We start from the raw sequence: 17,120 nt of genomic DNA on the forward strand, positions 1-17,120 counted from the left end.
TTGCAAATAAATTAATGGAAACTTAAGTAAGCTAACATATAGTTACATATGTTCTTACAATTTCTAGAGTTTTAAGGCCTTGTTCTCACTACCAGTTTAGCCTAATTTTTCTTTTAGTGTTGGTATTGCCACAACATAATTGCAATGCTGTGGGGAGCTTCTAGTGTTTGCGTGTTCACACCTCATTCTGAGGTAACATAGTAACAAAAGATACTAAAATGATTCTACCCAGATTGCTGTGGTCAAGATGTAGAAAATCTCTTTCTAAAATAACAATTTTCCTCTTCCTCTCCCCTTTTAATCTCTTTTTGTATTCGTGCATGGCTCTTGTGACCGCACAAATTAGCCAATTACCTCAAAGAACGTTAACCTCGACATTTCTAACCAACACGGACATTTTTCTTGCATATATTTTTGTTGTTTCTTTTATGTGGTTGTACTTTAAATTTTTTTTCTCTTTGTTTGGAATTTTATGAAGGTCTGCAGTTTTTATTGTAGCCAAATGTTGTGGTTTATTTAATACATATTTTCAATTAATACATATTTTCTATGGAGTTTGGACTCAGGCCTCTTAATTCTTGATAGATTTTTTACACAACCCTTCAACTCCCATAAGTGACCAAAAGAGAATTTCTCCTTGCAACATCAATACAATATCAAGCAGACAAGTGATGAGATTAAAGACAAATATTAGTGAGGGATTATTAGTTGATCTAATACCAAATTGCTCAAGCAACATCATGAATTGTAAGGCAGACAGTAAGAAGAATTATTACTGCGATCTTGGGAGCGAAAGGGTCAAGAGGCTTATTCAGGTGAGTGTGTTACCATGGGAGCTATTCAAACAAGGAAAACAAAATTTTGTCCACAAATTTGACTAGATTTGCAAAATTAAATATATATTTATTTGTAAAATTTCTCTTTAGAATTAATGATACCAATGAAAAAAGATAAACATTTTTTTTCTAATTTAGCAATAAATTCAATACTAATTTTATTTTGGATTTTAATAATTACATTTGGAAAACCACTAACACAGCTAAAAATTTTTTAGATAAAAAATTCACGCGGAGGAAACTGCTACAATAAAAATAAAAGTTTGCAATCTGGAGAAAATCTTATGATGCTTTTTGTAAAACAAAAACAAACAAAACAAATAAACGAGTCTAGGAAATTATAACGTGTACAGGGATCAACTGCAAGTCCTAAGTTTTCGACCCTCCTTAAATCGGCTTTTTGAACCATACGTTACGATTTAAATGATGCTCTTAATCCCACGTCACTGAAACCGCTGCCACAAATTGCGTGGCTCAGGCTGAAATGGGAAAGCATTATTCCTTAAACATTTACCTGGCTGGAAACTTTGGACATTTGCATGTTTTTTTGTCATGTTGGTTTGTGAACGCAGCCCTGGTGGGTTAATTAATTTTGGAATTATTTACTTCATTGCCAGATGGTTGCGTTCAGGGTATTGCATTTGAAATGAACGCCACTCGGTCTATGTTAGTAAAAAAGCCCAAACAATCGCCTGTGTTGAGGAAATATAGTCTATGTCACAACGCGATGAAAGGCGAATGGTCTTAATCTCTAAAGTAGAAAACTTATGGGTTTGGAAAAAAAACCGCAACACCAAAAAATTAGGAATGGCAATTCTCATTTCAAGTTGTGACTTTTTAAGCTTTTATTTGCTAACTGTGATTATAAAAGGCTCAAGGATCGCCCGCAAAAAAATAAGCCAGGCTGTTTAGAATGGTACGCGTTAAAACCATTTTATGGCAAGTTGGATTGCGCAATTTATAACTGTTTCAATTTTGCCGTGATGTGGCTTATGAATGATGGCCCGGCAAGGCACAGAATAAAACATCTATTTCTGACAAAAGGAAATCTTGTGTCATAAAAAATACGACGTGAAGAGTTTATGGGCAAAATATTTTATGTAAATATACACATTTGGAAGCAGGTGTATTTAAAAACAGTATATAATTAATTGATTTTCTCGAAGCTTGTTGGCCAGTATTTTGGGTCTTCGTAATTTGTTGCCAGCGATAAGAACTTTGATGCCTCGAATTCACACAGAGCAAGCTAAGAATTTACCAAACAGAGATTCCCAAACGATCCAGGCACGATTTCAAGGTATTATTTGGTCATTTTAGGTCAGAGCTGCATAATTTTGACTCCATCTAGATTTTGCATTTAAATAATTTAATTACGTCCACGAGAGATCGTACGCCAAGAAAATGAAAATTCTATGTGGGCACTGTAACAATTCCTAGAGCCCAAGAGTAATTTTCGGCGTCTCGTGTAGCAAGTGACCGATAATGAAAAACGGATTGGCTGACGGCATCAGTTGAGGGATTTGGTCAAGGAGATCTATCGAAGCAAACGGTGAGTGCAATCAAAGTATTTTAGGGAGGATAAAGAGGACTTCTGATATATACTTCCAAAACACATTTTGTGTTCGTAGCGAGTTTGCTAGCATTGCTAGTATTTTCCCTTTCGACGAATTGCAATTGCGTTAATTTCTTTCGAGTCCCTATTCGACCAATCGAATCTTGTTTATGTTCCCGAAGAGTGAAAAGAGCGTGTGCTAATTGATATTCTCTCTAATATTTTCAGAAGTTTGAGAAAAAGTCTTCATTTTCAATATTCTCGACACCAGATGGACGTCTAATGCATTACGGATAACCGCTTGTCTGTTAGCGTTTCTTTCTCGCGTAGCGGATGGATTTCACGGCAAAAATCGGTGGTTTTTTCCGCAGCATTATTAACCCAGAGGGTGAAACTCAAAACACAGACAAATCAGCACAGGAAAATAGGTAAGAAATCTTAAGTAAGGTGTAAGATTTTTTTTCAACCATGAACCTGTTTTCATATTCAATTGCGTTCTTTATGTCGGTTGTCGAATATGATAGGGTGGGGTTAGGAATTCCGCCGCAAACAATTTTCTGCGCTCGGTTTGATTAAGCAAAGTAGATGCACGCAGAAAATCAAGAATTAGATGGCTAGAAAATCCAAAATAAATTATTGAAACGTGACTAAAAGTCGAGTGTTTGGCATGTTTTGGTTGTGAGAGCGCGCGAGAGCGCCGAATTATTTTAAAACACAAGGACAGCTGTTGACAATAATTGTAAAGTCAAATTCATTGCTTAAGAATATTTTGGCCTTTTAGTCAATAGGAAGCCACCAGGTTTGATAAAGTTGACAATGGAAAGAAGTTAATACGTTTGAATAGAGCATTTTCAAGTAAAGAAAGAAGAAACACCAATTCGATTTAGCAGAAAGGGAAAATTCAACTGAAATTCACGCTGACAAAGGAGAGGTTTATCGAAATAGCATCAAACGAACGAATGCAGAACACGGAAAACATACATAATTTACCGAGCAAATGTTTTAATTTCGTACATACATGAAAGCATCTTAAATGAGTCGGGAACCAATCAGGGAAGTGAAACGGTGCCAGCAAATAAACAGAACTGAAGCATTAAGAGTTAGTAGACAAAGATGAAGCAACGATTCTATTTGTTCCAAGCCATCTTCCTGGGGTCTGTTTTGCTAATACGCCGTAATTGAGGCCACGGATATGAATGTAGTTCGTGTTAAATTTTTCATATGTCCTTTGCCATTGTTTCGCTGTTGTCTGCATTTCAGGCAAGCATCCAGCGACACAAAACAGAGGGATGAAGAGGGTGACCTCGATGAGCGTGATGCGGAGTACCTAGACGATGACGACGAGGAAAACACGACAGCGTTTCTCACGCGAAATAGTTCCCTACCGCTACCTAGTAAGTCCAAACAAGACTCAGCGTCTCATGCCTTGGCATTACAAGTGCCTAACACGGCAATTAAACGCAGGAATACCCTCGCTGGTACCCCAAGTTTTGGCCTAAGTGGTCTAACAAATGGCAGATCGGCACCCAGCGTGGTCGCGCGCACGAAGCAAAGCTTAGAAACTAGTAGTATTGTATCAGACGACGAGACGGTCCGTGGAAACGCAGCACGAAGAGAGTTCGGGGGACTTCCGACAAGAAGTCGGAGCGAAACTCCGCGAGCATTTGGTGGCGGTACGCCTTCGAAGAGAATATCAACTTCAAGTTCTGTGTCTGACTGGAATATGGATCAAACTGTTCGCGGAGTTGGTCGGCTTCACGTCGTACTTGACTTCACAATGCATACGGCTAAGCTGTCTGTAACTGTTACAAAAATAGAATTTCCACCGTATCATCAAAGGGATACTTCTTTGTTAGAAGTGAGCGTCATGCTGTTGCCGGGAAAACGGCAAAGTTTTCGAACAAAAGCGAGAGACTTTAATGAACCCATGGCGATGTATTTGTATCCCAAAGACAAAATCAAGGATATGTCGCTGAGATTTCGCTTGTACGAACAAGGCACTATGGGCTCCAAGCATTTATTAGGCGAAGGAACGCTACGGCTTAGGTCGGTGGACTTAGACTCTGAGATGATTCCTGCAACTGTTGATTTACAGCCTCCCGGATCGTATGTTCCGGAAGCTGCTTCGGGGGCGATCATGTATGAAGGAGAACTGGCCATCTCCGAAGAAGATCGACCCGAGATCTTACTGTCTTTAGAGTATCGCCCAATTACGGGAAAGCTTCTTTTGGAAGTTATTAAGACAAGAAATTTAGGAATGTTAACTGATTCAAAAGCACGAGAAACATATGTCGCGGTGAGGGTTGTTAAAAGCACTGGAGAGTTAATTAGCAAGAGTAAAACCACTCCAAGACGGCATATGATAGACCCCGAATATAATGAAATGTTTTTGTTCCATGTTCCGGAGCATGAGCTTAACTCGGTGACAGTTTTGCTGACTGTTACAAGTATTACGGCGCGCACGCTGGCGCTGAAAAAACATCGATTTGGTCGTGTGTGTCTTGGGCAGAATTACAGCAGCGAAGAGGAATTGCGGCATTGGTATGAAATGACTCGACGGAAAGAAAAATCCATCGTGGCATGGCATAGAATAAATGAAATTTAGGAACACTATTTAATGCACCGAACAAGAAGTATGGCAAAAACTTTTTAATTAATACGTTTTACAAGAACAGGTCTGCGTTTCCAAAACGTTTCAATTAGTGCAGCCGTTGGTTCGCACATTATTGTATTAGGTACGTTGTTTATCTATTTTCCAAGTGTTGTTGATCCGATTCACCGACAGGCGAATAGGTTAGTCAAATGTTAATACTTATGACCGAATAATCATGGAAAAAAAATTCACGGGAAGAAACAATTTTATAAAATTATTTTTAACCCCAATAGGGTCTGTTCCCGAAACAAGGTGTTAATAAGTTTGAACAGACTTGTTTTTGAAAGTTTGTGTATCTTCTTGAGCTGACAAATAAAGCGAAACCACGCATAAATTGACTTTGTCATATACATAAATAATGACTATGGCTCTGAAATGATTTTTGCTGGATATATGGACACTTTTTTGGTTTTAAGCATGCTATCCACGTTTGAACCGCACCCGGAGAGACGCTTAATCACGCCCTAAATTAGAAATCGAACTATTTTCATTTCTTTGGCAAACTCAAATATTTCAGAATTTTTACGTGTAATTGTAAACATCAAACTGATGCAACATTTTAACGAAAATAGAAACTTGAAATTTTTACATTGCAGGAAACAAAACTTTTGTAGTATTTTTCTGAATGTAGTTTTGAATTCAAATGCTAAAATTGTAAAATTTTGAATGCCTTTCTAAATTAGTTACAACCAATTATTTGGGTTACTTCAAGAGAAACATTTCCACAAAAATGTAACTCATTAAAATTTGTTCATTTTGCCCTCCCATTTGAGAGAATTCTTTTCCTTATTTTGTGGTATCTTTGCTGATTTAAATCTTCCAGAAAATAGTACTGCAAAAATTAGCTGATAGTTGCTAGTTGTATGTCTTTGATAGTCAATGTTGTCAACGAAGTAATTCTCCTCGTAGTTAATTATTAACTGCAGGCTCATTACTCCGTCGATGTAACACATGCTCTAGTTAAGTCATTGGACCAAGAAGCTGGTTTGTCGTTTTGAAGTTCACATCTGTAAGAGGCGAATGATTAAGGAATGACAAGGAACCTCATTTGTATACAAAATGAATGAGGTGATAAGCGCATGCGTGTTTCAAAATGGTTTTTAAGTGTGAAAAAACACATCAGATTTGAACAGTTTGCAGGCCGGAGTTTCGATTACTTTTAAAATAAGAAAGTAATTGGTGAAACCTCTATTTCCAATTTTGTTTTTGTTTTTCTTTTATGTAATCACTCTCTCATGGTGTGTTTTATTTTTTTGTCTTAAAATGCGAGTTAGGAACGTGTCAGTAGATCTTTATACTTAGTTGAGGGTGAAGAAATACAAACTTTCTATCAAAGGTAATTTGAATTCATCACACGTGTCAGTATTTATCCACCATCCTAACTACATATAGTCTACTAAGCGAATCCTTGGAATATGACAAGAATCATATATTGAAACGGGAGAATTAACATTTTGGTTGGTGAAAAATTTCTTGAGCGTTCTTTACAGTTTGTACGATCTCTTCGATAGCTCAAGTGAAGAGCTTGATAAATATGGAAAGCTGACTAAGTAATTAGGAATATACACAGGCAGAACCTACGCCTAAAGCTTTGTGTTACGTTATGGTACATTAGCCACATACAACAGGCAATCGTAGTGTTTCTGGGTCATTAGAGGGGAGACAGCTTGAGCAAACTCGCTGAGCGAAGGCTACCTGGAGACCTGGGTCACAAAGACTTCTTTAATGTTCCTCTGTCTTGCTGCTACAACTTGTACCGTATTCCTTCTTAAACTAACTCCAACCCCTATTACCACTAAGAACTACGCAGTTATGCTCTCATTTGGAAATGTGTTCTCAATCTTGGAAGTTGACACCACAACTGTGCTCCATGTGAGTTAGCTTATATAGTGGCACAAATAACCATGTGATAAACTTTCTTGAGCGCTCAATATTTGAGCACATTAAATTATGGATATCCTTCGTAGTTAGAAAACACTCAGATGTGAACCTTACGACAATTTAAAGGTCCAGAATTTTTATGTAAATGGAATGTTTGAAATAGGTGATAACTACAGAAAGATCGAATTCGAGAATATATCATCAGAAAACTAAAACATCTCCCTCTCAAAGTATACTTCAGAACAATTTCAATTCAAACTACACTGCGCAATAACAGCACATTACGAAAAAGAACTTTGTTTATTGACTTTAGTGTACTTTCCGGACAATACTAAATTACATAATCATAGCAAACAAGGCTGCTTGAATGTTCACTTTCAATAGCTACTCGTCCAATTTGTCTCACTGGTGAGAATGTTCACTTGAGCCGGTAACTACTCGTCGAGTAGCTACACCTATGAGGTAATTTAGACATGGCACCGTTCTTAGATCCATTTTATGATTTTAATCAATGTAATTTAAAGCGATGAATCAAAGTAATGTGAGTTAGGACAAAAAGCATTTACGATCTGAACTTTTAAGTACCTTGAATAAAAACAAGCTATAGCTAGGTGCATTTTTTTCTCATTCAACAAGTCATCATTCTGTGGCGTTTTGGATTTATTCTTTTCATGGATCAATCACATCTAGTATAATCTCTTTCTTGCACCAAAATTATTTCAAACACATTGGTTAAAGTTGTGCTAATTTTCCCCGTCATGATTCAGTTATTCTGTACAGCCAAGAACGCATTAATTTTTCCGTTACGGAATCTTAGCCAGCCTTATTTGGCTTTAAATTTCTGAATAACACCAATCATTCCAAGAGGCACCTTTTGCGTCCCGGTTTCCTTAATTCTTTGAGATAAATTAAAGGGGTTAACCAAAATTGGAAAATTAATGTTAAGATAGAAAAAAAACTTCTTTCAATCACCTCGTGTTTATTTGTCGGCAATTGAAAATCTTTAAGTCTGATATAATCGTTATATCTGAGAACCTTGGCGCCTTGGTCACCTAAATCTAATCATTTAACTTCTTTCCGGTGATTTCTTTCTTCTTTATGTTAATTTTTGTACTGCTGTTTCTTTGACAGCAAAGATTCAAGATACTGGAAGTGTCTTCAAAGGTAAGGAAATCCGAGCAATAATTCATTTACACACAAGGGAATCGCAGGATCTTGATTTATCTCTTATTTGCAGCTGCCACTTTTGAACCAAATATTGTAGTAATTTAGACATAACAATTATCCAAATCGACATTTAGACTCCCCTTAAAAACACCAATTCATCAAAAAAAAAAAATTAAAATTAAAATGCATCATTTTCCTGAATTTTTTTTCCAAAAAAAAAAAAGAAATTAAAACAAAAATTTACTTCCTACTGTTGCATTTATTTCAAACTAGAGCTGGATAAATTGTAGTGAATATCCGACCGCTAGAACAATATTTGCGTGCTATTTCTCCGCACGAGATCTCAGAAGGACTTGATGTATTCATATTTTGCGTAGTTATCTCGCTCTCATTACGGATAGGTGCTCAACATAGGAAAAAAAACTTAGTTTATCGGTGAAGTAGCCAGATTAAAATATTTTCAATCGATAATGCGGAAACCTTTTCTCTCCATTCTTTTACTTCCAATTAAATAGGCACCACCTTAATCGAGGTCAAAATGTTTGGTAAAATTGAAAATCCAAATTATTGATGGCTTTGAAAAGATTCAACGGGTTTTAATTGGTGCACTCTGATTGCTATTTAGGGAAAATTTTGAAAGGTATTTGAATTCAATACGTATAATCAGTAGGAGTGGTCTTTTGGAAAGGATACAGATAACTGTAAGGGGCGACAATAACATGATTAGCGCGTCAAGCAAGTATGTTTGAAACGAAGTCCAACTGAATCTTCCCCAAGATTGTTTTCCGGAAAATCGCCTGCTTTTGAATCTTTTCAATAAGCGTTGCAATGTTCTCCTTTCAGGCGGTAACCTGTCAAATTTACCGCCTGTAGTACATCTTAATACCGTTTAAAATCGCTTTGAATTCTTGAAAAATTCAACAAGTGAAATAATTGCTTCTGCCGTTCTGAACATTTTTTAGCTATTTGAACAATTAACGTCCTTTGTCGCGTTGTTTCAGTCCATGCCGTGATCCATTTTAGAGTGCTGAGGTAAAATGGCACTCAGACGAATCTCAGCAAGTCCCAAAAACCATCGCCAGGATACGCCTTGACATAAACTTGACCTTAATTACTGATCCGTTCCCCGCTTTTACCTTCTCAGTCGGTCCAGGAAATATCTTTCTTGATTACAGTTCTCTGATGCATAGATTATTATCATGGCCCCTTATACAACCATGAAACGATATGCAGATTTTATCATTGAAGAAGAATCCAGAAACCATGTAATATTTCTTTTATTCATTAAAAAGCGTGTATGTCAAAAGTATATGAACTGTAGTAAATAAAAATGTCTGGTACATTTGTAAGAGAAAAGCATAACAGCTCAAAAACTATCCTCCAACAATCTATTAATATTTTGATTACAGACGCCGCTATTTAGAATAATTCCTGATAATCTGGCTGCACACGCCCAAACCGCTGGAGTCATAACTCCCAGTTTACTATCTGTCGCTGCTCTTATTACTTTATAGAGAAAGAATTTATTTTTGCGTAGCTTCTAATCCTTCAAACGATCGCGAAGAGTAGGAAAAAGATGACTGAGACTTTGTAACAGCGAAAGTAGGTGGCCAGGTTGCTAAGCAAGTTTCAAAATGGCGTCGCTCTTGTCCAAACTGATCACAACAGTCGATCAGAGCAAAGTTACAACCCGCCTCAAATTTTCTTAAAATACCTCGCTGTTCTCTCAATGTTGAACTGTCTGCAAGCGTTACAAATTTCTGAAATCCAACATCGAAAAATGGGTGAAGGGGGAATCTGGAAAAGGAGTGTTGCATGAATTACGACAAGGACTGTAGCTGTTTTGGGGAGCCAGTAAGATCATGGCACATACAAAGTTAGAATAAGCATGAGACTGCAAGAGTGATCAAAGCACGGGATGAATTTGGTTTCGCATTTGATTCGTCACGAGTAGGGCGTTTGTTTTCTAAGCCAACCGCAGAGCCCACGGAGACCCCGGCAACAGATGTAGTCTTGACTCGATTGGAGAGTGCCCTAACGAGGGTAAGCATCAATTTCCGTTATTCAATTCTACACCTTGATTATTACGGTCATCCATCTCACGTTAAGAATTCCATTCCTTTTTCTCAGTTTCTAAGACTTCGTCGTTTATGTAGTAATGACTCTGATTTTCACCACAAATCAGAGTCAATGTGCCAGTTCTTCGATGAACGTGGTTACCCTGTTTCCGTCGTTCAAGCGGGTTACCACCGCGCTCAACTTATTGATCGACATTCAGCACTACAAACGTCGCATAAGGAAGATTCCGACCGCATTCCATTCACTCTCACGTTTCACCCTCACAACCACTCAGTTAAATCCATCATTCTTAAAAACTTTAAATTACTTCAAAACGATCCAGAGACAGGCACTATCTTTTCGCAGCCTCCGCTCATTTCATTCAAACGCGACAAAAACTTAGGCAATTTTTTGGTCAGAAGTTCTTTTCAGACTAATGAGCAACCAGGCACTTTTAAATGCGCTCGTGCACGATGCAAAACGTGTCCTTTCATTCACAACACTGATAAAATATCGGGACCTAAACGATCCATTAAGATCACCGATCACTTCACGTGCACCTCCGCTAATGTAATCTATTGCATAACTTGCACTTATTGCAAAAAGATATACATCGGCGAAACAGGCAGAAGACTAGGTGACCGATTCCGAGAACACCTTCGAGACGTGGAAAGGAATGACAAGGACACATCGAAACCAGTCCTTGCACTTAGGTGGCACGGAGAGCCGTAAAAATCTTGAACAAAAGCTCATCTTTGAAACCGGCAGTCTAAATCCCACAGGGATCAATGAACGCTTTTCATTCCACTAATTTATTCATGTTTTTCTCGTTGCCATGCACCCACCAATAACGTAGCTCCATTTTCTGCCTTTAAAAGCACACACAACCCACAATTCCTCTATTCGCTCCGACGAAGGGCTAACGCTCGAAACGTCAGCTTTTGTAATCATTACGGTGGCCAATTTACCATTTCAACTTTGTTGATATATCCAAATTATTTCGTTACTCCCACCGACGCAGCCCCAAACAGTTTCTTTCGAAACTATCAGCCTTTATTCATTTGTAGAAATTGATCGGTTAGGAGTTGAATGACTGCAACCCTTTTTTTTGGAATTTAGTGGATTTTTTTTTGCATCTCTTCCTTTGTCTCTAAATTTTGTTTTTAAAGTTGTTCGTTGTTCGATAGAAAAAGAACGAATCAAGAGGCTGCATTCATTTTCCTTGTTTCCCTTTTGTTTAAAGGGAAACAAAGACAACAGACCTAGAGTCCTGTACTTGAGTCGAACATTATTTTCAAAATCCCACTCTGGTGTATAATTTCTTAATGAAGGCGCGTTCCTCCGAATTTAATGGGCAATTTTTGTTTCGTTTGTGTCTGATATTGAAATGAAAGGGTTCCCACTTACAAAACATAGTCATTTTTTTTTTACCTTCGAGGTAGCAAATTGCATGTTTATTTAACTGAGTTGTAATATGCAAAGAAAGCCCAACACAAAATGAAAATCACCCTCGGGAAGGCTTCAGGGCTTTCCAATCTTTCTTTCGTACCATGACCTGTGCGTGCCCAGGTGAAAGCGATAAAGTTGGCCAGGATACGAATGATTGATTTAAAAAGAAAAAAGTTATCAGAGATTCAACTTTGCGAATGAAATTATCAGAGGTAACAGCTTCGTAATAACTTTTTTTTCAATCACATTTCCCTGCACAATTGGCAACCATTTAACTTAGTACTTCACTGAATACATTTTAAGCGATTTTTAAAAACTTTAAAATGTGTTTTCTAGAGCCTACGGGCCATCAGCTGGAAAAAACGAGTAAGACCTTTACTACCCTCGCTGGACTATAATGGCATATTCTTCTCCCAGAAAATTTTACATTGCCCTTACCTCCCCCACCCCCGATATGCTTTGGCTGGTGTCCATTTAACTGAATGCTGAGCGGAGCCGCAAATGAAACGTTCAACGTTAAACGTTCCACGTACTGTTTTTTTCCAGTTTGTGCATTGAAAAGGGAAGAAATCAATGACACTAGCTAATGTGAACAAACCGGCTTTAATGATGAGATGGTCCTGATTAGTAGCTTTGTTTAAAACACGAACGTCAAACAAACATGTCTTTATGTGAACTATGATCCTCCTAGGTTAAATTATTTTCAATGAACCTGCGGCTAGAAGCGTGCAAAATACATGTAGCATGAATTTTAGTGTTTCTTATGACACAACAACCACGCATTTGGACAAAAGTCAAATTGACGTGTTTAAACCGTGTGATCCATGTGAAACTTGTCACCAAAATCAATTTTACTTATTTACTTGGACTTCCAATTTCGCTGAATGTTTTGTGGCTTTTTTCTCTTGTATGTCCTGTGGAGTTATTTAGTAATTCCTTTGAACATTAGTCGTTCCCCATTCGATTTATGAAAGAGGCTTGAAAGACCCGTAAAACGCTAGGGTACCTGCAAACGTCCCTTCAGCTCTCTATAATGCTCTTTTTTATCTATTCAAGGTTTAGGTTATAAAATATTTTGGTTGAGGGAAACGAGCGGAAAAACAAGTGGATTTGTTTAAATGAGACTAATGTGACATAAGGAGTCGAATGATAGGTTAATCAAATATTCATAACAATTTTGACCTAGGGCGCGTCCTGTATTTAGCTTTCAACAGGTGTTTGTCCACACTGCGCATGAGCAAAATACTCTTAAACAGAAAAATTTAAACTAGTGTCGTGAATGAGATGATCCAGTTAAATTTGTAACTGTTCAAACCCTGTGCGAGTCCAATTTGAGAAGCGACCCGTCGAAACTGAAAGAAGGACTCGTCTTGAAGATAAATCTCTTTCTTTGGGCTTGGCAAAGAGAAGAAGTTTCGTCGATAAAGGAAGAGTCGACGAGACTAACTGGTTTCGCAGACTATATCAACACAGTAAATTTATTCGGGCGTTTCTTAAATGGCTGACTTGTTACGTTGCTTGACTAGAAGGAAAAGAATTACTCGCGAGGAGAAAACAAACACCGAGTTGTCAAAATGTCTTACAACGTGGGATTTGACATCTCTCGGGATTGGGGCAACACTGGGTGCAGGAATTTATGTTGTCTCGGGACAAGTTGCTGCTAGTATTGCGGGACCGGCAGTGATAATATCATTCGCTCTGGCGGCCGTTACATCTATCCTCTCGGGTCTATGTTATGCTGAATTCGGCGCGCGTGTACCCAGAACTACTGGTTCGGCTTACGCCTACAGTTATGTCACTGTTGGTGAAATATGGGCCTTTATAATAGGCTGGAATTTGATTCTCGAATACATGATCGGTACTGCCGCAGATGCACGGGCGTTAAGCGCTTGCTTTGATTATGTGATTGGAAATGTGATAAGGAATTTTACGCTGACTTACATTGGAGAGATAAATACCCCGGGTCTAGGCACCTATCCTGACTTCGTATCTTTCATCGTTACCATCATCGTAACAATCGTATTGGCTATTGGTGTCAAACAATCGTCAACGTTCAGTACTATTTTCAACATTTTAAACGTTTTGGTTGTGTTGTTTGTTGTGGTAGCAGGCATGTATTTCGTTGATACAAAAAACTGGACAGAAGGACAGGGTTTCTTTCCATATGGAGCCTCGGGAGTGTTGAGTGGAGCAGCGACATGCTTTTACGCTTATGTTGGCTTCGATATCATCGCCACGACGGGTGAAGAAGCCAAAAACGCGCCTAAATCTATACCAGTTGCTATAGTTGTATCCCTAGTAGTCATATTTGTGTGTTATTTTGGAGTCTCTGCTGTAATTACTTTGATGGTTCCTTTCGATCAGCTCGATAAACTTTCGCCAATTCCTAACGCATTCGTCCAAAGAGGATTTCCTCTCGCTAAATACGTCATTGGTATAGGGGCTGTTTGTGGCCTATCCTCGAGTCTTTTAGGCTCTCAATTTCCTTTGCCTAGGATCATTTATGCCATGGCGTCAGATGGATTGCTCTTTAAATCGTTAGCGAAAGTGAACCCACGAACTGAGGTTCCTGTGATTGCCACAGTATACCCAGGGCTTCTGACAGCCTTCATTTCGTTGTTGTTTGATTTAAATGAGCTAGTTGAAATGATGTCCATTGGGACATTACTCGCATACACTCTAGTGTCTCTTTGTGTTTTGATCCTTCGTTATCAACCAGATGCTACTGAGGTACCTTCGACATACCTATTGCGCTTTGCAGAACCAGAGCAAGACGCCTGTGAAAAACTTTCTTCACCTGATTATATTACAGACGAATGGGACTACGAAATAGCTACAAATAGAATGACCCCCTCTCCAAATGCTGCGAACAGCCGTAGGGAGTATTTAAACAAAGGTTTATGTTCGAAAGAATTGACAAAATCTGACAGAGGAAACACGAAACAATTTTTACAAAATAAACCAAGGAGAGGACCAACAGCACAGAGCTTGCGTATTGTGCAGTGGGCAGTAACTCTGATGTTTTTCTCGTTCATTGGGTTCTGTGCTGCAATAGTCTATGGTCTGGATGCCTTACAAAGACGAAGCTACGTGATTCTGATGTTTCTTGTTATTTTCGGGATCCTGATTTTATTTGCTATAGTTGTGATTTGTCTACAACCTCAAAACACCAAGAAGATTTCATTCAGGGCGCCGTTTGTGCCGGCTCTTCCAATGCTCGCCATCTTTTTCAATGTGTTTCTCATGCTGAAGCTCTCCCGGTTGACATGGATCCGTTTTGGAATTTGGATGGGCTTAGGTAGGTACTTCATGAAAATTATAATGATTAGTTATCGATCAAGCAACAAATCTTCCGGCTATCTAGTGGTCAGAATAATCATAAGGACCGTAATGCACCGATGAGGGCTTGCCAAAACGCACCAATAGCAGATAACCCTCATACTTCATAAATAGAACTAAATAGCGACACCACATAATTAAATCTCGTCGAATAACGAAGACTTAGCATTAGAGTGACAATGATTAGCTCTTTTTTTTTATTTAAAAGAATCTACCATCCTTCTGTATGTTATCATTTGTCTTTCTGCAGTCAAAGTCATTAAGTTCTCCCTTATCTCATAAACAGGTGTGCTGTTGTATTTCGGGTATAGTGTTTGGAACAGTCGCGAGAGAAACAGAATGCTTCAGGGACAAAGATCATTTGACAGGCAGGTTCTGTTAGCAGAAAACCTTGATAGCATGGACATTGAATATGAGATGGAAACGATTCCAGCTCATAGGGACGATATGGAGGATGTTCCACCTAGTCCGTTTAAATGGGACAGCTTGTAAATATACAGTTATCGGTAAAACTTCGTGTCTCTTGAATGAAGATTAATGCTGCATTATATCTGGACGGAAAGCTGGAGGAGTCACGAGGAAGTGTTTGGTCGGAAAGGAAATTATATGAGGTCAGATTGGCGGCGATTTTGAGGCATGATCCCCCCACTCCTTTTTCGTTCTCTCACTCTTCAACGAAATGTGCGTGCTTTGTGCCATCACTTCATAATTATTCAACCAAGTCTTCCCTTGCCAGCCTGGGAAACACCCACACGATCTAATTTCGCATTGTGATCACACCATTCTGATACTCAACTAGTTGCAGTATCACTTTGGCGCAACGCACAGGTAAAATATCGATTAATATGACTACGTAACGACCGCATGCGTAAAATGGACATTAATTTGATTTTATTGAAAGTGTAAGCTAAGTGAATAAAGGGCTTTTTGTACGTGACATTTTATTGTTATCATAAAGTTGGTGTGAGGAACAATGCATCATTTGCGCTGTAATGACCCATGAGAGTACTTGGCCAAAGAGGGCTCACTGCCAGTTATAACTAATTTATTAGGCTCTGTAATAGTCCTCAAAAGTGAGGCTCCACTTGCTTGAATAATAATGACATGAGTAAACCATTTCCTAAACCAGCATTTAAGAAAAAAATCAAGCAAGCGAGACATGCGTCTCGTGATCATGTTTCTGGAAGGAAGAGTTTTTTAATCCCACGAATGAGGATGAGAGAAAGACAATTGACGGACAAATCTAAACTTCGGAAGGAGAATAAGTAGGCAGCTGGCAATTCTGAGACTATTTTCTTCCATTCTTCCTGAAGACCTGGAACTTTTTCAAGGAAACTTTAAGATGTTCTTTTCTTTTAACAGCATTTGCATCAAGCTAATCAACTGTTGCAATCACTTACGAGAATCAACATAACCTGAGGAATGTTGAAATGCCTCTCTTTTAACCTGATAATGTTCTGGTATCCTCAAATACCTACAACGTCTGATTTCTTCGAAAGAAGCCGCCATAGACGGTTGCTTTTCTCCAACAGCTTTTTCTCGTTCTTGTTGTTTTTGTATTTCGAACATGGCAGTGCTTAAGTCGCCATCAGAACAAATTTGAGATAGGGCATGAAACCACTTCGACTTTTTCAGAGGCTCCTTTATTTCTCGAAATTTGACTGGCTTGTGGAATGCTGAAAGTTGTGTTTTTAGGGTAAAGGCTGTTAAATTACCAGCAAACATTTTGTCTTCCGAGGCCTCGCAAACGTTTGACATGGATGATGCGCGAGTCCTGTTGGCGATTCGTCTGTCTACACAAGGCGAAAGGGTCATTTGGGTATCGGAGCCTTGCTCTTTCGACGTTTCATTCGGCGGGTTGATTTTAAAATCCATTGCACTTTCTGCCACCTCGAAAGGGTCCCACAATGGTTCTAACACCTTTGAGCAAGTTTGTAAAGCTTGATGAATATCACCTGTGGATCTACGTTGGAGTGGAACATCATCAATTGACAGAAGATGTCGAGTTTGCTTTTGACTAGATGAAAGTGGCACGTGATCACATACTTCAGCAAAGTTAATCCTATTGTGATTTTTTTGCCCTGTGGTTCCCTTTTTAGGATCATTATTGTTTTCTCTTCCTAACTTTTCTGCCGCAGGTTCTAAAAAGCTTTGGCTCCTATTAACCTTGTAAATTCCTATGCAG

General features: G+C 38.6%; 2 protein-coding genes across 2 annotated transcripts; both read left to right on the plus strand.

The window, feature by feature from the left end:
- The first annotated feature begins 1,989 nt into the window (after nucleotides 1-1,989).
- LOC111329410 (synaptotagmin-14) lies at nucleotides 1,990-5,375 on the plus strand. Its single transcript, XM_022934118.2, has 4 exons — nucleotides 1,990-2,133; nucleotides 2,274-2,385; nucleotides 2,617-2,816; nucleotides 3,649-5,375. The coding sequence occupies exons 3-4, from the start codon at nucleotides 2,722-2,724 to the stop codon at nucleotides 4,991-4,993; spliced, it is 1,440 nt and encodes a 479-aa protein (XP_022789853.2). The 5' UTR covers nucleotides 1,990-2,133; nucleotides 2,274-2,385; nucleotides 2,617-2,721; the 3' UTR covers nucleotides 4,994-5,375.
- Nucleotides 5,376-12,714: 7,339 nt separating this feature from the next.
- Nucleotides 12,715-15,872, plus strand: LOC111329401 (high affinity cationic amino acid transporter 1). The gene is made up of 2 exons (XM_022934103.2): nucleotides 12,715-14,894; nucleotides 15,222-15,872. The coding sequence occupies exons 1-2, from the start codon at nucleotides 13,094-13,096 to the stop codon at nucleotides 15,425-15,427; spliced, it is 2,007 nt and encodes a 668-aa protein (XP_022789838.2). The 5' UTR covers nucleotides 12,715-13,093; the 3' UTR covers nucleotides 15,428-15,872.
- Nucleotides 15,873-17,120: the final 1,248 nt, after the last annotated feature.

The sequence above is a fragment of the Stylophora pistillata genome, chromosome 8 (genome assembly GCF_964205215.1).
Source record: "Stylophora pistillata chromosome 8, jaStyPist1.2, whole genome shotgun sequence".
NCBI lineage: Eukaryota > Metazoa > Cnidaria > Anthozoa > Scleractinia > Pocilloporidae > Stylophora > Stylophora pistillata.